At 30.3% G+C, this 24228-nt stretch overlaps 1 protein-coding gene and 1 long non-coding RNA gene across 8 annotated transcripts; one reads left to right on the forward strand and one right to left on the reverse strand.

Moving 5' to 3' along the window:
* Positions 1 to 3728: 3728 nt before the first annotated feature.
* On the reverse strand, positions 3729 to 8726 carry LOC100813250 (peroxidase 4). Its single transcript, XM_003538280.4, has 4 exons — positions 8440 to 8726; positions 6822 to 7013; positions 5655 to 5823; positions 3729 to 4321 (listed from the first exon to the last, which is right to left on the reverse strand). Exons 1-4 carry the CDS (start codon positions 8674 to 8676, stop codon positions 3930 to 3932), a joined length of 990 nt encoding a protein of 329 aa, XP_003538328.1. The 5' UTR covers positions 8677 to 8726; the 3' UTR covers positions 3729 to 3929.
* A 1789-nt stretch (positions 8727 to 10515) lies between these two features.
* LOC106795182 (uncharacterized) lies at positions 10516 to 14195 on the forward strand. 7 transcript variants are annotated; one of them, XR_005887016.1, is made up of 6 exons: positions 10516 to 10863; positions 10993 to 11336; positions 12108 to 12260; positions 12543 to 12811; positions 13833 to 13943; positions 14058 to 14195. It is a non-coding gene; the product is annotated as an uncharacterized lncRNA (long non-coding RNA). The 7 variants fall into 7 exon arrangements; XR_005887017.1 differs by having other exon boundaries at positions 12543 to 12607; XR_003263407.2 differs by having other exon boundaries at positions 12108 to 12221; positions 12312 to 12607.
* The last annotated feature ends 10033 nt before the right edge of the window (positions 14196 to 24228 follow it).

Genomic DNA, 24228 nt, shown 5'->3' on the forward strand with positions numbered 1-24228 from the left:
TATTGTAAAGTTATTCTCTTTTTGCCTATCAATGCAAGGTATTAGTGGTTATGGAAATTAATAGATTTTAGAAATTGAATTGTACAATGAGAATTGTGAACCATTAAACTGACGAACTAGATCATTAGTCTTTATTATTTGTTTCAGTTTCATCAATTTCTGGTATGCTGCGTTTAATTTCTACAATTGCATAATAAATGAACTATATGTCAGGGAAAGGTGAGCACACACAATAGAAGTAATGAAAAATACTAAATGAACAAATTAACCTTTTCTATTTGAGAGAGAATTGTAAAATGCATAATAAGTTGCTACAGAAAAATATTCAAGAAATTCCAACAAATTACTCATTTCAAAATAATACTCTCTTCTGTAAACCAAAAAAAAACAAAAACGCTCTCTTCATTTTGAAATGACTAAATTTTTAGCATTATATTTTTTCATATTGACTGATATTTTCAGTTTTTAATGAAATATTAAAACTTTTATTCTAAATTTATCTTAAAAATTTAATTATGTTTTTGATCTCTGAATTTTTTCAATTTTTCACTTTTAGTCCTTAATAAAAAAATTGACCAGTCATAGTACTTCAACTTTTGTCTGCATTTTTAATCCCTTTCATTAAGTCTCGGCGCATCATCAATAACCATGAGACTTAATCAGCAGGACTAAAAATGATAATGGAAGAACAGTTCAAAAATTATGACCGATCAATTATTTGATTAGAGATTAAAGTGAAAAGTTAAAAAAGTTTAGATAACAAAAACTTATTTCATCTTATCTTAAATAAAACATATTTTTCCATATAAAAAACTCACATTGTTAGGATAAAAAATCTAAAATTTCACCAAAACGTAATAACAAAGTTCCAAAATGATCTCATAATATGCAAAGTTTTTTTTTATATTTTTTTTTATGAAATATATATGCAAAGTTTCTCACCTCTAAAAATAATCCTATCGCAGCACACAGAAAAGGCACAACTCAATTAAGGGGGTGAATTAGATTAAGATTTTAAAAGATTATTTTGACATAAAAAATTATGTAGATTTTAAAAGACTTTGTAAAAATGTAATGACTTTTAAGATTTTTTAAAAGACTTTTAAGATTTTTTTGAAAGACTTTTACAATTAGGATTTTGTAGTTTGGATTTTAATGGATTTGTAAAATATGAATTTATAAGATTTAAAAAGACATTATGAATTTTTAAAATATTAAAGGATTTCGTGAATTTTTTTAAAAATTTAAAATTATTGATAAAGATCTATAAATTTTTCTCACCTAAAACTTTAAATAAAATTCATTCTATACAAAGAATCATAAACATATTACACAACAAATCAATTTCCCATAACATATTTACAAATACAATAAACTCATATTCCTTCAATCATTAATCATCTTAATTGTATAAAAACTATATGCCGCAATGTCCACTAGTAGCATAGATACTTGTAGTGATTCTCACAATAATGATCCTACCAAACAAAAAACATGTTCAACAATTGTTTCAAACTCCATTTATAGATGTACCGAAAATACTCATATACAAAAAAAAAAAAATCATTTATATATTTATCCATCTATACATGAGTCAACTTCTCACATTTATTAAAAATAAACATGTAACCAAGATGTCCCAAATTCAACAAATTGTGAATATCTCTCATGTCATTTTAGGACATGTTGTCCATGGGTCAAAAGAGTAAAAAAAATTATGAATGTCTACCGCTTTCAACAAATAAACAAGAGATTATGTATGATAAGAAAGAAAAACATGTCGATTGACAAGAAAATAAAAAAAGAAAGAAAGTCTCATGAAATCTCAAGGATTTGAACGAGATTATTTGATGTGTATTTTTTACTAAACTGTCTCATGAAATACATTAAAATTCATCTTAAAAAAGAATCCATCGAAGTCTGTATACTTTTAAATACTAGAAAGCTTTTTTTAAGAAGTAAAATTTTTAATTGAATACCAATAAATTTTATTGACTTTCTTAAAAATTCCTAATAGTCTTGATTGAATACCACAAAATTTATTTCTATTATTTAAAAATATTGATTGAATACCTCAAAACTAAAACCCTTTTAAAATCTTAATTGAATACCTCAAAACTAAAACCCTTTTAAAATCTTAATTGAATACCTCTTTAAAAAAAGAAATGCTGTTAAAAAGGCAGAACCAAACACAAGCTTAAGAAAAGAAAAGCCTTGTTGCACCTTTTAAGTCATAGGCAATGGCACCCATAACCATAAACTTTCTTTGACTTTGAGATTTATATATTATGCAAAGGGTTATTTTTATCCCTTTTTCATTTTAACCATAAAAAGGAATGATAAGGAAAGAGCTTGAAAAAAAAAAGGCCCAACACAATCCACGCATCAAATGTTACTAGTAGAATTTGATCTCACTAATTAGCACATGTCATATTCACTGTATCCTTGTGAAGTTTATGTGATTTGATTTAATTAAGAAGATTTAATCGGAACTCAAATTGTCAATGGAACCATACAAACAAGTTTTTCAGAATCAAATCAGATTAGTTAGAAAATCGAATCAAATAATTGGTTTCGTTGGTTTTGTCAAATTTAGAACACTCATAACTTGTGATAGTTATTAACAATGATTATGACGACATGACGATACAAAAGAAGTCAAAGAGAAACTTGTAAAAGTAAAATAAACAATAATCAGGCAAATGTAATTTGTACACGTGATTGTGAGGGATACGATCGATTGTGATTGTGTGACAAACTTAGTATTGGTGATAGCTATTAATTCTCCAATATTAAACTCCCGATTCATACATACAACCATAGTCATACAAAAGAAATTAATAGCCAATAAACAAAACATGATGGAGTATATAGAACAATAACAGATACTTATCACATAAATCACTGGCTTAATCAAGTTCTACTTCCAAAAATATTCAATGGCTTTGCACCTAAAATTAATAAATAGGAAGAAAGCCATCATACAGAAAAAAAAATTCTTAAACAAAATTTATTCATCAGGGGAAATGTTTGAAAAGAAATTATTTTCACTCGTCTTATAATATTATATCATTTAAAAAAGTTACTGAGAGTGATAGCCACCATTAGACAAAATCTCTTTTATTTTTTACTCCATCAGTTTGATAAGTAAATTTCATATCACTTAAGCAAGTTATATATCAAATGTGTTGTTTGAAGGACCATCTTGAGGAACTACAACTACTAGTCTATAACTACTTTATAAACAAGTCTCTGTTAATTGTCATGGAATTGAAATAATTCCTATCCCTCCACAAAAGTTCTTTTCTTTTAGGACTTGCACTGAAGCACATTATCAACGAAAAGCAAAATCTTAGTGATTAATATAAGAAATTTACCATTATTAGTTTCAAACAATTTAGTTATAATTAAAATGTTAAGATTACAAAGACTTTGTTAAATCTTTTTAAACTATAACGACTTGATTAAAAACTGAATCAAATTAACATTTATACTATTCAAATAAATAAATAAAAACAATTTAATTCTGTCTTAAGATTTAAAAATGTTCTTGGGTCAAATCCGGTCCATTATTTACAATAAGGAAACTTTTCTTTTTTGTTTATAGTTGAAATTTGAATATATATATATATATATATATATATATATATATATATATATATATGATAGTATGTTTCATGCAGTGTATAGATTGAAGTTAGATGTAAAACAAGGTGCATTATTCCACCTGGTACAAAAGGCAAAATGCCTTATAATTTATTCCATAATACAATTATAAGGTTACACAAGTACAATTTAAACTGAACTAAACAAACAATTCACAATTTCCAAGTCATGAGAAATCACTTAAACAACCCAACACACCAAACAACTTCCCCCTTTTGAAGGGTACAAAGTGTACACCAAACAAATTTATGTGTCACTTCTAATTAATTCACTCTCCTGCAGTTCTTCCTAATCTCCCCTTGTGACCCAGTTAAGGGTTTGATATCTCCCATCCTAATCATTGCTTTAACAAAGTCAGAATCAAAGGCCTTGTTATTCTGGCTGTATGTTCTGACCAGTGAATCAGTGGATCCACCATTGAAAAGCACTTGATCAGAATTGAGGAGTCCCCTTTTAATGAGAAGGTTTTTGAAGTAGTTGTTGTCAAAATGATTTGGAGTTCTGAAGTCTAGATTTGCTAGATTGTTGTCACCTGTGCCATTGGTCCTAGGGCACCTCCTCTGCCTGGCCAATGCAAATGTTCTGTCAATGTTGGTTTGATTGTATATGCGATCTCTGAAACTAGTACACCTTGCTTTGCCAAATGTGTGAGCTCCTGCATGTTAAACCACACAAAATATCATAAATAGAATTGTTCAATATTAGTTTTCAATAATTGATTTGGTACGTGTTGGTAAGTCTGTCTCATAATGGAGTTCTAGTCACACTAATAATTATTAAGTTTAATTCATGCACTAAAAATCTAAAACCCTTTAACATTATGAGTTTAATTACTATGCAATGTAATGACAATGTAAATATTTTTTCATCCTTGTAATTTAGTTTTATTTTATTTTTGTTGTTGTAATTTTTTTTTCATTTCAGTACTTACAAAATATATTTGTTTTATTTATCACTTTTAATGAGCTTTAGATAATTCTTTGAACAATAAAAAAATATTTTTAATAATAAAAAGAAACATTATTTAAAATATTTTAAGGACGAAAAATAAAATAGACACATTTTGCAATGATTAAAATAAAAAAAAAATTACAAGAACAAAAATGAAAAAAAAAACTCTAAATTACAAGGACCAAAAAATATTTAAGTCTTTTATGACAATTTATATTTAGATTTCAATGTAGAAAAACCTTTGTATTGTACTACATTCTAATTAAATTCATATTGTTTACGTACTTTTATAAATGTATAAATTAAATAATAAAATATAAGGAGGACTCTCTCAATAGATCAAGGTTACTAAATCCTAAAATTACAATGTAGCTGTAATTTTAGTTGATATATGAAACTGCTTGTTAATCATATTTTCTAGTTATATATGAAATTTAATTTTCTCTTACAATGACAACAACAAAGTTTGAATTTAAAATCCTGTACAAATTACTCCAACTTTCACCACTAAGTTGACCATAGGTTCATACATGAAATATGATTTTTTTATCAATAAATATTAGTTGTTAATTATTAATTTTGTTTGTTAACATATGAAAATAAAACCCATGCATGATGTTTCTTTGCTTTCTTTTTCTCTTAACTACCCAACTCACCTCCCACCTTATATCTCTTATGAAATCTGGTAGTGAGTTCTTAGATTCATTTATTTCCCCGTACATTGAAATATTATGGATGATTCTTAGTTGGTTAAATGTGCCTTTCTGGTTGCTTAAATGCGTTACTATTGAAAGACATGACTTCAAACTTGGAAAAAAAAAGGACTTGATCCAATGCACATGGTTGTTTAAATGTCACATTCGGGCATGAATTTGTTTAGGAAAATTCACTGTTATAAACAAAACCGTTATTAAAACGTGTCTCAAGTCTCAATTAAACACAGACAAAAGTAGTAATTGTTCATATAATGGAAGGAAGAGATCAAAGATGGGGAATATATAATAATAAGATAAAGAAGAAAAAAAAGAGAAAAATACCAGATAAGGCAACCATGTCCCTAGCAGAGAGTCCTTGATCTTGAAACCTTGTGATAAGGTTGGTGAGGTTAGATGTGGGAGGTGGAATAACACCAGTGTTTGCAGCAGTGAAATTGGCACTTCTAGAATCCCTTCTTCCAAGTCTAACATTCCAAAATGGTCCTCCAAGCTGCACAATGCAACAAAACAAACCAACATAACAAATAAATATTTTAAGCACTTCTATAGATGTTCAGAAACAACTATGTTTGCAAAATCACACTACAAACAAATATAATTTATATGCTAATGATATATAATCATTAGACTTAACTTCTTTGGCATAAATTTTATTTAATGGAAATCGAATAATCAGTATAAATATTATAAGTCTTAATATTTTTGGTTTTTCACAAGTATATTTTTTTAAGATAATCTTGTTTGAGATATAGACATACAAGAAAGGATCTAAGGAGCACAATTATGTATATACGAGGAAAAAAATTAAAATTAAAATTAAAAATATTAATAAAAGAAAATATTATGAAAATATGCTTTTGAGTTGATATTTACTTAATTTTTTAAAATTAATAATAAATATTTATAAAATTTATTATTTATTAAATAATTATTTATTTGAACTTAAATATTTAACTAATTATATAAAAAGAAATTTAATGCCCTTTGATATATTTCTGAATTCATTCTTGCGAATAGACATTAAATATAAGTGCCTCTTTCGATATAATTCAAACTTTAATTTATCACTTGAGGAATTAATCCATTTTGTTAGATTCAACTTTATTGTTGTATGTATTATTATATTGGTGATCATACTAATATACAATTTTATTGATATAAGAAATTAATAATATACATCATTGATGCATCATATTGTTTAGATAGATCTACACTGTTAATATAAACATTGCAACTCTTCACTAACACATTACATTAATAAAACAAATGATATATATACTTTGTTTTTGAAAGACACAAATAATATATACTAATAGTGTAAAGGTCTTTTTCACTTAGGATCTAATCACAAGTAATTATGCATGATAATGTTGTTGATTTTTATAATAATCATCTTAAAACTTAAAACTGATACTAATAATTATTTCTGATCTAGGATTATTAAACTCAATATTGTTTAGCAGATTAATTAATTATGTTTGAACTCACAAGAACAACAGAGTCACGAGAAGCAATGTCCAAGATATCAGCACATGAGACCACACCGGGGCATATTTTCTCGACCTTAGACTTGATATCATCGATTAATTCATAACCTCTCACTGAATTGTTGTTAGCAGCTGCAGTCTTCTCCCCCTGGAAGGTTGGAGTGTCATCAAGTAGTATTGATCCATCACAACCCTGTTTACATATCAAAGCAGCATCAACCATCAAACATGACCAAAGAATTACCATAAATTCGATTCAAAACATCTAAACATATGTGTTTTGAAGGAAAAAGAATTAGTAAAATTTTAATTTATCCAAAAAAAACTTATTAAATTCATATACATAAGCTAATTTTAGTTTACTCGAGAGTTTCATATACGTGCTTGTAATAGAAGCTTATACAAATAGGGCATAATTTTGAATGAGCTTAGGATAATTTATTTCGACTTGAGAAAATATTTTTATTGTTATTTTATATTTTAATAAATAATTATAAAATTGTTATTTTATTTTATTGATTTTCTGTTCATAAAATTTTGAATTGAAAAATGTGCTTTTTTTCACTTTTTTTTACAAAAATTTGAAAGAAAGAAATATTTTAAAATAATGTGATATTTATATAATTATTTATAAAAAACATGAAGTAAAAAAATATACTTAAAGTTAATATGTTTTGGTTTTTAAAAGAATGAAAAATACTACATATTGACCAGAGAACTATCTGCTATCGTTATTGATATTTGTATAACATTCCTGCTGAAAGAAGACAAAATCAATTTGGTAGAGTCAAATCAACGCACCTTGCAACGTTATATCTACAGTACAAGTGTCTGTGTGTTATATTAGTCGATCGGTACGTAACAAAAAGTGATAAATATAACTATTGATTTACTAAGATAGAGAGATAAAAAAAATTATAATTAATATGTGAAAAAAGGTCTAGTTATTGGTTTACAACGTTTGCATTTTTAAAAGTCGAAACATCAGTGAAAGTTATATGTACTTGTCACGAGTGATATCTTAACTGACAAAATTATGGAAACCAAAAAGTTTTGAAAAAATGATGAGCTATATATGTAGCTCAATAATATAGATAGTTACTTCATGAAAAAAAAATCTATGGCATGCAAAACTCCTAATTTAGTCGAAAAAATTTAAATATATTTTTTATTCTTAATTTAATATTTTTTTATTCTTGTCTCAGTAATTATTTTTTGCTTTAGTCATTATAAAATATGTTTATTTTATTTTTAATTCTTAAAATTATTTAAATGATATTTTTTTATTGTTCAAGGTATTTTTATTATTATTCAAAACGTTATTTAAAGTTCTTAAAAAAACATAAAATAAATACATTTTACAAAGATGAAGACAAAAAAAATTATAGGGATACAAATGAATTAAAAAGCGATAAATTATAGGAACATAAAATATATTTTAATCTTGAAAAAATATAGTCAGGAAGAGAAATCCTATTAAAAGTGCTCACTTAAATTTTTTTTAGCCAAAATTAATAATTAATAAAGTTGATACTCTGCACTAATCTAATTAGTTATTAAAAAAAAGTCTTAGTCTAAGCAGGAATAAAACACCAGTATAAAGGTTAGGAGTAAATTACTTGAACAAAGCAGTCATGGAAGAAGAGGCGAACAATAGAAGCTCCAATGCGAGGTTCTTTGGCCACAGCAGATTTTACTACAGATTTTACCGTGTTGAAAACGTTTGGACATGTCTTAGAATAGAAGTTCTTTGAGAGGGTAGCTGAAGAGGTCCTTGTAAGAAGAAGTAACACAGCTAATGTAACAATAGCTGATGATGAAGAGAAAGTAGAAGAACGAATAGGAGAAAGTGCCATTCTTAAATGAAGCTATAGAAGTGGCTGTAGTGTGAGAAAATGTGCATTCGAGAACTTCAATATATAGAGACCATATATGATGAAGCTGGTACCCTCACTAATTATTTTATCAGCTTTACGTGAACATATGGATTCAATAACAAATTTTTATTTTTGTCATTAAGATATTGGTATATATTAATGTGAAAATATCCACTAATTTAGCTATTGAAGAATGTGATGGCCATTTTTAATATATAGAGTCTTCTCTTTTAATTATATTTTTTTATTTATAATATTCGAATATGATATTTTAATTTATTTAAGAAATTTGAATCTAATTTTGTTAAAATGATCAATCACATATTAGTAGATTGAATTTTTTTTATCATGTTATTAATATAAAATATTTATTAGTTTCGTTAATGATTAATTTTAATTGAAAAACCTGACTAAATACTTAATAAAATTTTCTCATCAGATCTTATTTAAGATAAATAAGTTCAGTATTACTTGAACAAACACCGGATTGAATTCACGATTGATAAAGATGTGATTCATTTAACTTTCCTTTTAAACTGGGAAACATACACATTAAATTACGATGAAATGAACTTTAGTTTGTTCGATCGGGGGGTTATGCTTTTGATTTTTCAACATTGTAGGGTCCATTTATCGTGTTGCCTAGCTACTAGGAAAGAACATGCATGCCAACGTTGACTACTATCAAAATTAAAGATTTGCAAAAAGCCCGTGCTATATATTTTATAATATTATTAATTACCTAGAGATATACTTTATATTATCTTTATAACATAAAGATATTAATATTTTACAAAGTAGCTAGTCATAAAATATTGTAATTATTTATCTAATTATTAATATATTAAATATATAAACTTTAAAAATATTAATAAAACGTATAGAGTATTTGAAAAGATAGACAACTACTTAAATGTCCGAGCTTGCTTGTTTTATTGTTCTTTTAAATTTCCATAGCATGTGATAAAGTAGAGGCTAGGTTCACCAATACGAATGTGACAGATTAATATTATAATGGCCACACACACTCCCCAAGAGTTAATTAGAAAATAACTACTGTCCTTGATAACCTTTCCAAGTGTCTCACTCTCACTTCTTCTCTTCGTTGATATGTCTCACTCTAAAATTGGTTACAAATAAATGAAAAAATAATATAAAGTACTGTCCTTCTTGATTAATATTTAATAGTATTTTACGAAGCTCAACGATCGTAAACTTTTGCTTGAAAGTGAGTTAAATTAAATTAAAAGTAATGCATGAGCAGGACGTGTGTTGATTGATTATGCACATGCCTTTGATATTAGTTGTAATATATTATTAGATTCTAATATACGTATGCTGAAAAGGACGTTTGGTCAAGTTTGTCGTAATCAGTCAGATTATTTCTTAATCAAACTTACTATATTCAGGATTTTTTATAGAGACAAAGATGCTCAACCACACTACGTACTCAGATCAGAAAAAATCCTCTCTCTCTATATATATGTATAGAACAAGATAGTTCACACTTTTTTATTTTGGTGAATGAATAGTTCATACTAAACACAAAATATTTGCGGCAGAAATGTTTCCTGAAACAAACTTCTGGTCCATCCCTTGATTATCATGTCACTACTATAAAATGTATTTTCTACAACAACGAAACGACATCGGTTGATGAAGAACCACCTTAGTATATAAAGCGGTGTCAATTTTATAAATAAGTGAATTTTAACAAAGACGGTTTTGTGAAAACCGCCTTAAAAGGTTTTCATTTTAAGACGGTTTTGTAAAAATCGCCTTAGAAGACTTTTTGCTGTTTTTAATTAATATTTAATATGCGACTCTTCCACTCATCCTTTTCTCTCTCTGAGTCTCAGTCTCAGTCTCCTCCTCTCCCTCTTCCCTCTTCGACTCCTCTTTAGGGTTTCGACTCCTCTCCTTTGCGCCAGCCACTACCATTTTCACCCGATGATGGCGGCGATGGACAGTACCAGGCGGCAAAACCATTTCCACTGAGGTGATGGTTCTGCTGTCTTCTAGCTTCTTCTTAATTTTTTTTCCTTTTTTTTTTCAGAGACCTTTTACGGGGGTGTCGTACGATACGAGAATACAAACTACAATCTTCCCAACCCCCCATTTCTCGGTCCGTTCACGCTCTCAGATCTAACTCATCCAATCAATTCGGTTTGGTTTCCACTGCTCACCTTTTTTTCATGTGTTATTCAATCACTGTTATTTTTCAAATTCATTTCTTCTTATTGTCGTTTAGTTTATTAGTTCATGTGGTAACTGCTTTTGTTTTTTAATTTTCAGATTTGTTTTTTCCTGTTTTGTAAGGCATTTCGATAGACCAAGATGAGCGTGATCTACCGAAATCGAAACATAAGAAGCGCACTCACAATAAGGGAAGCAAGCAGAGCACTCTAGCCTTATCATTTCAAGGCCAACACAAAGCAGAGAAAGCAAAAAAAAAGAGAGGGTCAGAGAGATAATAAAGTGAAGGAAGAAGAAAGGGTTTGTTTGTGTGAAAGAAAGGATGCAAAGTGAGAACCAGAACAACTAGTTGGTAGTGCAAAATTCGGGGAGCCTGAGCTTTAGCAGCCATTCGGTTTGGTCGTGCCGAAGAAGAAACTAAGCATCTTGCAACCATTCGCGAGGTATCTCACTCTCTCTCTCTCACTTCCATTTCTCATTTTCACTTAACAAGAAAACCCCTTTTTTTAATTTAAATAAAAAAGCTCCTGATGGAAACAACCTTGGTATTTTTTGTGAAATTTTATTTAATTAAATCGGGTTATCATGTAATAAGGGGAATACTAGAGGTTTAGAGCACATCTATAGCACTTGGATATGTCCGATCTGTGGTTTTGTTCTCGACAAAGTGAATTTGCAGCCCCCAAAACATTTTCCTTTTATTTTCCGTTGGGTTTTTGGGGAAAAGATTTCAAAATTTGAACTTTCAATTTTTTTTTTGTATACATCCAATTTTTCTATTTTTCGGTAACCAAGTGGGGAGTAAACTTTCGCTAAACGTGTCCTTTAAAAGTGTGGTTGTTTGACAGATTTGGTAGTTCTTCGTTTCATTGAGTTTGCAGAGTGCTCTTTGTGTGATTTTCTCAATTGCTACATCGCCTGTAATGTTTATCATTTACAACAGAATGTAACCGATTGATTGATTTGAGCTCTAGTTCAGAGTTCATTTAGCTTCATTTGTATTAACAAGAGATATTTGACTTATTAAAACCTTGTAAACTTTGAGGAACTAACTTTAATGTCTAATTATAGAACACACTTATTGAAATAAAGTAGCCATTATAATTGTCATCTCTAGTGAAAATTGCTAGTTTTGAAAGCCTTGGCATTTGATGCTTTATTGTTTAATTTAAGTCGTGGTGCGGTTTTTTTTTTCATTCTATTTGTTCTTCCAGAATGGTGCTACTGCTCCTGCATCAAAGTCATGTATTCCATCATTAGCATCTGAGTCACTGGGCTTTGGTCAAAGGCATGATGATACAGTTGATATTCCTTTGGATACTACAAATGTAATGTCATTGCCAATTCAGGGACTTCCTCTTAAGACTGTAAGATTCGTTTTAGAGTGGCTAATTTTATTCTCCATGATATTTATATAGGACTCCAAGAAAAAGGTCAAGAGCTAGCAGCTTGGGAAGCGGATTTAAAACAGAGAGAGAAGATTGATTTTACAATTTAAGCATTCTTTTTGTTGATTTTATTGTCATCGTCAATAGTGATATACCTATATTGTCTTAACTGCCTAAATGTATAAGTTCTTGCTTCTACCACCGTTGATTGTATCCTTCACTTTTTGTTGATTTTATGACTCTTTTAAAAATCATATGTAGGAAATATAAAGAAGAGAAGAGGTTGTTTCTAGAGGTGAATGATGAGATCACACCATGCTACTTCAGTTAAGTGTTTTTCATTGAATCTCTATATTTTTCCCGAGTCAATAACATTTTCTTGTTTAAAAAATAAATATGCTTATCAGCTGGTGTTCCTATTGATGATAAGAATTGGCCTCCATTTTTCCCAATCATTCACCATGATATTGCCAATGAGATACCAGTTCATGCTCAGAGGCTGTAATATTTGGCCTTTGTAAGTTGGTTAGGTATGATTGCTTAAATACTATTGTTATTACTTGGTTGGTTGATTACTTGATTGTTATTAAAAAGTCCTTCCCTAAGCAGATTCGAGGTCCAGCCTGCAATGACACCATTAATTAAAACATACATATATAGGGACAATTGATAAAATCAACTTACACTACTATAAATAATATCAATTCTTACACTATATTATAAATTTATATGAGATAATTTTATCTTAAAAATTATCATTGAATCAAAAGTTGTTATCATATAATTATATTTTATAAAATCTTATTGGGACTTTATTTCTAGTCGTAGGTAAGAAAGAAACTAATATGGGGTGTGGTACGTGAATGTCATTAGTCCAAAGGGATTTTCTCTTTGAAATAATTAATACTGTTAAATTTCAAAATGGCACACATACATGGAAGAAAAGTTGGAACAAGCTATTTGATAGTTGTGCAAAGGAGTTACTTTGGTAAAGTTGTATGCTTTTACTAGTGATTAACGGTCGCTGTCTTCAGTTTCCTGCTTAATAAAATGTTACATATATAAGCTAAAATCAGTGTGATCAAATTATATTTTCGATTTTTAATTATATTATAATATTACAATATAGGTTAATTAGTTAATTAAGACCTTAGTTTTACCCGTCTTTGCTGTTTATCGTTCCCTTTCTCTATGTGGGTGTGATTTTATATTGTAAAAGTACAATCAAACTGTGCATTTTGTATTTGGATGATGGTGATGGTTAGGTAGGATACTATCTTACTTACACGAGGAGCTAGCAATAGTAATCTAATGATTTACAATGACAATAATATTTGGCAATCTCCCTGTTCCAGTTAATATATGCAAAAGTCAAGTACGAATATATATCTTCATATAGTGAAATCAGTCAATTGCTTCAAGCCTTCAACTCTCCATACATAGCTATATTCATGAATTATAATTTTTCAAAAAAGCATTTTGGCAACGGGCGTACACCTCATTAAGCCAAAAATCCCTGTCTGTTTTTATGCTTGCCATTATTCTTTGCAGATGAAACTGCTGATACATCTAGCTTAAACAAGTGGAGGTGTAGATGTTCTTTCCAAGGGAACCAGAGCTAGTCTCTTGCTAATTGTTCAAAATCATGTGATTGCCACTCAGGTATACTGTTAATTTTCTATTGGAATGAAGACAAGTAGCCTCCTGTAGTGTTTTGGTTGCATCATTGTATAGACTTCTAAGCAATTATATTTTAAAAAATGGTTTATGTTTCAGGACATACCGATGAAAGTACAGTATCATATTGTGTGTGAGAGATGTGTATTTTGTGGCATGTGTATTCAAGGATTAATTAACCATTTGATGTGGTTGAATATTGAAGCATTCTAATTAATGACTACACGTTTGTCAAAATATGATTAACCACCTATGCTTGAAAAATTACCTTTATAATAGGAGCTGGTGAATATGATTAATAGAGTTGTTAGATTAATTTGAAACCAGGCGGTTAAAATTTTCTAAGCATTTATTCTTTTTTTAAAAATAGAAATACATTAGAGAACTGTCTTAGAAAAACTACGCATTCTAAGATGGTTGTCAAAAAAAATAACCGTCTTAGAATGTATAGTTTTTCTAAGACGGTTTTTTAAGAATCGTCATAGAAAGTCAAAACTTTCTACGACGTTAATCACAAAGACGGTTCAAAACCGTTGTTAAAAGTGTCTTAGAACCGATGTAGAATCACCTTTTTATAGTAGTGTGTGACTGAAAAAATGTTTGATGCGAATGAAACATGTAAACCAAAGGCATTCGTAGAATGATCTATTCCATATTTTTCTTATGTTTTTTTAGAGCAAGTCAAATTTTACTAAAAACACGTAATAGACTACTAGTAAGTAAGCATGTGTTTGCGTAAGAGTTGCACTCAACGAAACTGACGTTAAAAGAAACTTTCGTTACGTAGTTTTTGGTTTTTGTTTTGAAAAGTTAAATTTTCAGTTGAATATCATTTGGACATGTTTTTAAACACATTCTAAGTGATAAAAACTAATTAAAGAGCTTAAAACATGATCGGGGTGAGAACTTGAAATAAGTAAAAAAACTCCCACCAATTTTGAAGGATTATGTTTTCTTCATCGACATATATTGTTAATTGTTAATTTTTGTTAGGTGAAAATTTAAATTCATGATTTCTCTTCTTCTTCTTCTTTTTCTTTGATTATTAAACTAATCTTATATCTTTTCTAAGTAATTATATTACGAGTTCATATAAAAGACAATAACTCTTTTAAATCTTTTCAAATCCATTTCTACGACGTAACATAATTCTATCAAGTTGATATGATAAAAAGGTAATATATATAGTTTGATCTTAATTATGACAAGGCTCCATCATATCCTATTATGAATTAATGAGGGATATAATTAACATGTAAGAAATTTGATACATACCACTTCTTTATGACCTCACTTGCTCCCATGCAAGCCTCTAGCCATCTAGAATGACAAGAACTCCATATTATTATTATTTTTCTTTATTTCTCTTTTATTTATTGCATTACATATTTTTCATTTTTTTTTCTTAAAAAAATATTTCTTTGTTGCACAAAATTATCCAAATTAGTTGTAAGAATGCAATTCCTTGCAATTAACACCAAACCAATCAATGATACGTATTCTTCGTTGTTCTAATGTCGACACATTAGTTGGGTATCCATATCATATTTACATGAAGTTAATGCATGTGTGCTTGCAATACAATTCAAAAGAAAGGGGCATTAATTATAGCAATGTTGTGGTAATTCTTTTTCTTAATTTAGCAAAATGTTATATACTGTATTAGTTGTTAGACAATAAATAAATGTAGAAGCTTTAATATTAACTAATTTGTATGATGTGTCTTAATTAGTTCATATAATCATACGTGTGTATGATGCAAAATCTAAGAATTGTTTTCAATTTTAGGGCAATGTATTAATAATTAATTATTGACAATGGATTTTATTTCGAGAATACTTGTTACTGTATTTTGATTATAATTTGACTTGAAGTCTTGATGTATATTTTATTGTTTGATTATAAATTATAATATTGATGACTAATTATGATTGAAATCCTCTTAGGGTTTTAGTAAGTTAATAAATATTGTTTAACTTTTATTAGTTGATAACATATATCTATGAGTCAATATATTTTAGAAATGGTTGAAAACATATAATCGACTCATTGAACCAATAACTTATATATATATATATATATATATATATATATATATATATATATATATATATATATATATATGAGGCGTGATAAGTGTTACATAGTGTTCGGTGTAAGTATTTCAACAAAAAAATAAATATAAAGTTCCTATTTATAAACTTTCAACTTTTAACAGATGAATCCTATTAATATATGAACACATGCAAATTTCATAAATTTTTTTTTGCATCCATCTCAATTTGCATTCTAAAGATAATTGTTGTTAACTCCCTTTCAATTCGAACCATTGTCTCCAAATATATGATACTTAACTACTTTTGGAACTTTCATCCATCTATTCTTTGGTCTTTGATTTCAATTCCAGAGTCAACTATATTCAACTAATTTAACACCGAGCTTCAATTTCTGTTTAAACTTCAATTTAAGATATGATTTTGAGAAATTGAAATGCACCAATAATCAAATATCTTTGAACACTTAATTTTTTTAAAGTTAGACACCACAATACTATATAATTCTGTATGTTGATGTTAATGATATTTCCAATTTTGTATAGAAGCTAAGTGAGATCTTTTCGTGAATGAAAATATTTTTTAGGAAAAATTATTTTAATTATATATATATATATATATATATATATATATATATATATATATATATATATATATTATGTTTTTTCTACTCTAATTGCTACATGTCTCTCAAGGATCAATGTCATAGATTAACAACTAGTTTATATGAAAGAAGCATACTTCATTAGGCGTGAACGGATGGTATATTTGGTGGTTTAAAACCAAGCATTATGTTGGAATTACACACATTGTATGGATAGTTGTTCCAACAAAGAATAGTTATTAATGTACCTAGTTAGTCACATATTCATGTATCTAGGAATTCACATGCATGTACATAGGTACTAGAACTTCATTAATATTCTTATAAATTTAACATTGTATTTACTCCCTAAGTCTATATAAATATAGGTCAGCTGAGTGGGTTTTGCACTCAAGCATTTCATAATCTCTAGTCTCTTCAATACATTCTATCATGGAGTGAAATAGGTAATCATTAATTTGTATTGAATTTTGTCTTTAATCATTAACTTGCATCAATAATGAATCCCTTCTTTAAACCTATATCCACAATATATATCAATTATATGGAGTATAATCTTTGGCGTAAACAATAAAACTAATTAATATATTAAAATTAAGATTGAATTGTTCGAATACTATCTGACTTTAATCATTGATGTAAACAATAGTAGAATCAAATTCATATCTCACATTTTCACTCATCCAAAATAATGGTGAGCTCTGCTAGGGTTTTAGATAATAGTGGTGCTAAGTGCTAACCCTACTAGTGAGGAAGACCTCCTCCATAGGAATACTAAGAAGGTTAAGGAAGGCTAGGAGGTTTTTGAGAAAGGGATATTCATGTCCTTTGTTGATAAAATTCTCCAGCCAACTGACACTACTAGAAAATAAGTTTTTTACATCGATTAATAAGGACTTTCAACATCGGTTATTAACCAATATTGAAACTATCAGCATTAAAAATATCAACGTTAGCATCAATTTTTTAAAAGCTGATGTTGTTTTACCAAAAAACAACATCAGTTTTTATAAAAACCTAAAAACTGATGTTGTCAGTAAACAACAACATCGATTTTTCTAAAAATCGATGTTGTTTTTTGGATTTTTTTTAATATCCTATCTGTGTTTTTAATTACCAACATGTAATCATTCATATCACAACTTATCATTCAAAGTTGTAAAAAACTCATAAAATAAGTCATGCACCAAGAGTTATAAACAAAATATACCATGCACCAAGAGTACTTATAAACATTTATAAACAAAATATATCACAAATGTGTTCAGGATGTTCCAATTTCGACAAAATATACCACCAACACTTATAAAAAAAATTTAAATATTGATAATAGTATAGTATAATGTACTTTAATTACAAACAAAAGTCCATAGAAATGTCTGAGTTCTATCCATCCAGCCAGTAGAGTTGGGTTCACCAGATCTTGATTGTATGTAACAGAGTGCATGTTGCCATTATCATCTAGCAGATGCCAAGTATGCTCTAGTTTATCCTTCCATCTTACAGCAAAGAACCTACTCACTTCACTATAAGACTACATTTAACAAGCAAACTAATATAATCAAATGTCTTATATCATGTCATGTTTATTTGAGAATAGTCTTGAAATTTCTAACATGATCCATAATATGAACTGTGCTGAGCATTTCCTCTAGTTTTTTGTTAATCTTCATCATTGTCTTAGTCATTTCCTTCCAGTTCTGTTGATCTTCATTCATTGTTTCTAAACTCCATTTACAATATTAAAGTTATTGTTAAAAATAAATATGCATGCCTACCTACTAGTAGTAAACCAAGACATATGAGTTTGGTCGAGTACATGCCACAGAGTTGAAAGACACAGTGCATATACCATTTTTGAAAACCAAGAATGATATTCCTATTTGAAAAAAATTGGGGGCCTAAGGCTGTGACAAAATTCTCACACCAGCACAAAGTCCCCATTAAAAAGCATTTTCATGTTAGTAATATGCACAAAGTCCCATTATCAGTATTTGTATATCCAGAAAATAACACATGTTTTTAGCAATATACACAGAAACAAGCATTTTCATGTTAGTAATACGCACATTAACAATAAGCAATACGCACATTAAAATGAGAACTGGAAATCATCAAAACTAAGAATGAGCCCTAGCTTCTTGCTTACCATCACCATCAAAACCAAACACAGAAACAAGCATTTATAGAAGACTAGCCTTTCGTGACCGAGAATGAGAATGAGAGTGAGTAGAGTTGTGTGTGAGAGCAAGAAGAAGAGCGTGAGAGTGATAGTAAGAATGGGAGTCAGAGATGATAGCGAGAGCGAGAATGGTGTGGTTGCATCACCGTAGAGAGTGCATAAGAGTGAGAACGAGAGTGTGAGAGTGATAGATGGTTTAGAATGGGTGCGAGAAGAGAAAAAAAATAGATTTAATTTAGCAAACACAATGTCGGTTTTCCAAAAAATTGATGTTAACATAATTTGTTTAATGTTGGTTTTTGGAAAAACCCAATGTTAACATGAGTTTGTTAACATTGATTTTTGAAAAACCGAGGCTGACAAACTTATGTTAACATTGATTTTTGACAAACCAATGTTAACAAACTCATGTTAACATCATTTTTTCTAAAAATTGACGTTAACGAACTCGTGTTATTTATGAATATGCCACCGTGTTTTTGTTAACATCGGTTTTTAAAAATTGATGTTAACATTGCGATGTTATATCCATTCTTTCTGTTAGTGTAGGGTGGTGATGTTTCTATGGACACAAACATAAGTGTGCAGAAGGTTGATGTGTTGGAAGAAGTGTCTAAGGAAGATGTTGGTAGTACGACCAAACAAATGGATGGACCGATGATCCCTCTATCGGATGCAGAACTTTTACGGTGGGCTTCTTTGCGGCTTAATACATTTGTTGTTAATGGTTAGGAAATAGAGTTATTTTTTGCATTATTGAGACCAAGGTTCAACGAAGTTGGGCATAAAATGGGACGATTCAAATTATTAGCCTTTATGTTGGCTGGTGACTACAACTTTGCCTTGTTAGAAGGCATGTGGATGGTGGCGAATCACTATCTAATATTGCAGAGGTGGAGACCACTTTTTCTAATGAATGTAGAAAAAGAAAAAAATGTTGCAATATGGATTCAAATACAACGATTACCTATTGAGCTCTATAATGATGTTTTCTTGAACAAAATTGGATCGTCTTTGGGGAAGTTTCTTAAAGTGGATCGCTTGACGTCTATACATTATCGTGGGAAGTTTGCGAGAATTTGTGTAGAACTAGATTTGGAAAAACCACTAGAAATGCATATATATGTTAGAGGGCACAAGTTGTATTTGGAATACGAAGGTCTTCACTCAATTTGCTTTTGGTGTGGACTTGTTAGACATAAGAAGGACCAGTGTAGGGAGGTAGTGGAGGTTATGTCGAGATTTCCACTTGAGAAGCAAGTTGAAGATGAAGTTGTTGTGGTTGAACCACTATTGGAGACTTCTCTGAAAGAAAGAGCTAACATCAATGCCATAATAGCAAATCAACCAAATATTGTAACTGCCAATCAAGACTGTACAAAGATTGATAACCGTTTTGGAGTGTGGATGATTACCCAAAAAAATTATAGAAAGGGGATGTTAGCAGTTAAAAAAGAGGAAGATTCTAGTAATGCTAAAGCGGGCATGTGAAGGTCTTGTTATGAGGCAAGTTTTGTTAATAAAGGATCAACAAATGTTACAACGAATATTGAGGGGATTGAAGACGCATTTAAATCTCAATGTGGGGTCTAGAAAAATGTGTTGGAAATCCCTCCATAATTATGGAGCATCACATTCAACAAATATTGATAACATCAAATGCATGGAAAATAAAAGGTGAAGATTTCAAGGTTTTGGAATATCATCTTTGACTCCTGATGATATCTATCACATTCATCTTAGAAAAATGGAGATGACATTTTCAAGGGTTATTGGAAATATGAAAATCAATTTATGTCCATTTATTACTCTTGGGAGAAGCCATATCCCTCCACTATATAAATGGGGGTTTGTGAGGAGTTGTCGCAAGTAAGTAAGTGAGATCCTTCAAGGGTATAGAGTGAGAGAGTTTTTTGTAATCCTCTTCAAGAAAAGGAGTTACATTTCCACCATATGTTTGAGAAATATTGTAAACAATCATATTTTGTGAGAATGAGATCATTGTAATCCTATTCATAATGGAGATATTTTTTCTGGACATGGTCTTGTGGTTTTTCCCTTTTAGACTAGGGGGGTTTTCCACATTAAAAATTTCTTGGTGTTCTTCTTTTTCTCTTACTCTCTTAATTTATTTTTCTTATTGTCCATCTTAATCATATAGAGAGGGATACTTATTCTTGGTATTTCCCAACAGTGGTGCTATTGGTGTAGCTAAGAAGGGAAAGACTGGGATTAAAACTTCCCATGTAAAGGAGACCTTGGTCTCTTCTTTCTCTAACAAGGTGGGCCATAGTTCAACATTGGTATCTCAAATGGTTCATGAAAATATTAATGGAGATTCTGGTAAGAAAGTCAAATTGAGGAACACTCATGGCGGAGAAAACCCTCAAGGAGGACGGGGTAATGAGCTCAACAAGGAAGGAAAGACCACGTTTAAGAAAAATAATGCTTGTAAAATCAAGTATAAGAAGCATGCTGGTGAGGAAGATACAACAAAGTGATAGAGAAGGAGAAAGCATAGATAAAGCCAACGAGAAGTGTGAAAATGATGAGAGCCTCTACTTCCTTAAGATGAATCTTCCATATTCAGATAAAGGTTCATGTGGATGAAGAATCCATTGCTTATGTTGGAAGGAGATAGAATGTGGCGGAGAGTTCCAACCCTTCTCAAGATATGTTAGATATCATTATGGATGATTGTGGAGAATGAGGATAAATGTGTTATCCACGGTGTTGATGGAACTAAGTTGCCAGATTCTCATTTTGTTTCCTTATGAATGTTCTCAGTTGGAATTGTTGTGGGACAACTTTGAAGGGGTTCAAAATGCTTATTAGAGATATGATGAAACAAAATAATGCTTCTTTCGTTATTTTGATGGAGACTCGTACAAGTGGGGAGAGAATAATTGATCTACAATGGTCTTTTGTGTAGGATGTTGTGGATCATTCAGCGGGAATTTCATTTCATTGGAAGCCAGAGGATTCGAGAGTAAAGGTTCTCAGAAGTTTCTCTTAATTGGTTCATATAAAGGTGAAGTAGAGATGTGAAAGACACTAATTTCCAACTGCAATGTACGGGGCTCCTCAATTTGCAAGGAGACAATTGTCGTGGGATGAGTTGGGAGACATTAGTAATAATTTGTCAGGGGATTGGGCCATTATTGGAGATTTTAATAGTACCTTATCTCTAGAGGAAAGTATAGGGGGCTCTAACTCACATGGTCATCATGATGCTGAGACCTTTCGTAAGTTTTTTGCATGATGGTAAATTGATTGATATGAGATTCCAGGTAGATAGAGTGACCTGGAGGAATGGAAAAATGGGTGTTTGTCTTAATATGTGTCTAATTAATCTAGAATGGAGATAAAGATTTCAAGAGGCTGTTGTGGTCCACCTTGGTTAGCTTAAATCAAACCACAGGCCGCTTCTCTTTAAATTGGTATCTCAAGTCCATGCAAATCAGTATTGGAGGCCTTTAACATAAGGAATTTTTGGGGTTCGTGAGGAGGAAATGGGAACACACTGAGGCTACTTCTAATTGGTCTAAAAATATTGAAAATTTTCCTAACCAATTAAGAAGGTGGAATAAGGAGGTGTTTGGCTGTATCTGGAAGAGGAAATATTTTTTTAGAAGAAAGCTTGAAAAATAGATGCTAGAAGAGGTTATAGTTTCAACTATTCTCTTGATCAGAATGTAAGCACACTTGGCAGGAATATGATCAAATTCTTGCTGAGGAAGAGATTCACTGGTTCCAAAATCTTAGGCGAAGTAGCTTCTAATGGGAGACCATAACATTAAGTACTTTCATGGTGTTACAACTATTAGGTGGAGGAGAAACATGTATGATATGCTTAAGGATAGTGATGGCAATTGGGTTTCTATGCTTGTAAAGTTGGAGACTATGGTCACCAAATTTTATAAGGATCTTTATTCTTATGATTCTCACTATCACCCCTTCGTCATCTTTCATGTCTTTCCTGAGCTAGGGGATGATGCTAGAAAGGAGTTGGGGAGTATGCCAACTATATCTAAAATTTTTCAGACTATTAAGTATATGGGGAGCTTGAAGGCTCTTGGGCTAGATGGTTTCCAAGCCGTACTTTTTCAAAAACAATGGAATGAGGTTGGTAAAGATTTATGTCAATTTATATAGGGAGTCTTACAGAACCATCATGCAGTTTTTGAGGTGAACAAGAATTTTATCACGCTCATCTTGAATAAAGATGAGGTATGTATGATGAAGGATTTTAGACCTATTAGTCTCTGCAATATGGTGTATAAGACAATCATTAGATTACTTTCTCTGAGAATTATACCGTACATGAGAAGATTGATTAGTCCTTATCAGTCTTGTTTTGTGCCTCTTTGTCAGAGTGGAGATAATATTGTTGCTGCTCAGGAGATCTTCCATTCTATGAGCAACAGAAAGGGGAGGAAAGAGTGGATGATAATTAAAATTGATTTGGAGAAAACATATGATAGGCCGAGTTAGGAGTTTATTCATGATACTTTGAATGACATAGGATTTCCGAAGGAGATTGTTGATTTAATCTAGAATTGTATTTCTTCAACATCTATGCAGGTATTGTGGAACGGTGAGGCTTTAGAAGAATTTAACCCACAGAGGGGTATTAGACAAAGAGATCCTCTCTTGCCTTATCTATTTGTGTTATGTATAGAAAGGTTGTTCCAGTTGATTATTTTAGCCTTGCAACAAAATAATTGGAAGCCTATTTTTTGAGTAAGAATGGATCTCCTATTTCTCACTTAGCTTTTGCATATGATCTTATCTTGTTTGCAGAAGCTTCTTTGGAGCAAGTCCATCAGATTTGTAATATTCTTAGTTTATTTTGTAAGTGCTCGGACTAGAAGATCAGTTTGGATAAATATCAAATGATCTTCTTGAAGAATGTTGGGATTAATCATAGGAATCAATTAAGTGAGGAAATGGGAATCCAATGGACGAATGATCTAGGAAAATACTTGGGGGTACCTATTTTCCATAATAAGGTATCTCGTGGGACTTTCCAATTTATTATGGACAAGGTACATCAAACATTGAGTGCTTGGAAGACTAGGACTTTATCTTTTGCTGGTGCCGTTGCCTAGGCTGTCTTGCAAGCATTACCAACTTATGTGATGCAAACTACTCTATTGCCAAGAAAGGTGCTTGATGATATTGATAAGGTGTGTAGAAACTTCCTTTGGGGAGATATAGTCAATGGAAAGAAGATTCATCTAGTTTCTTGGGACATTATCTGTAGTCCTAAGTTCAAAGGAGGTCTAGGGCTGAGAAAGATAAGAGAGGTTAATGCAGCTTTCATGATGTGTGCTAATTGGAGGCTATGTTGTAATGAAACGCCTATGTGGTCTTCATTTATTTGAGACAAATATAGTGGTGGTGCTACCTTGATTCCAGATTTTAATT

Source organism: Glycine max, chromosome 11 (genome assembly GCF_000004515.6).
Source record: "Glycine max cultivar Williams 82 chromosome 11, Glycine_max_v4.0, whole genome shotgun sequence".
NCBI classification, from domain to species: domain Eukaryota; kingdom Viridiplantae; phylum Streptophyta; class Magnoliopsida; order Fabales; family Fabaceae; genus Glycine; species Glycine max.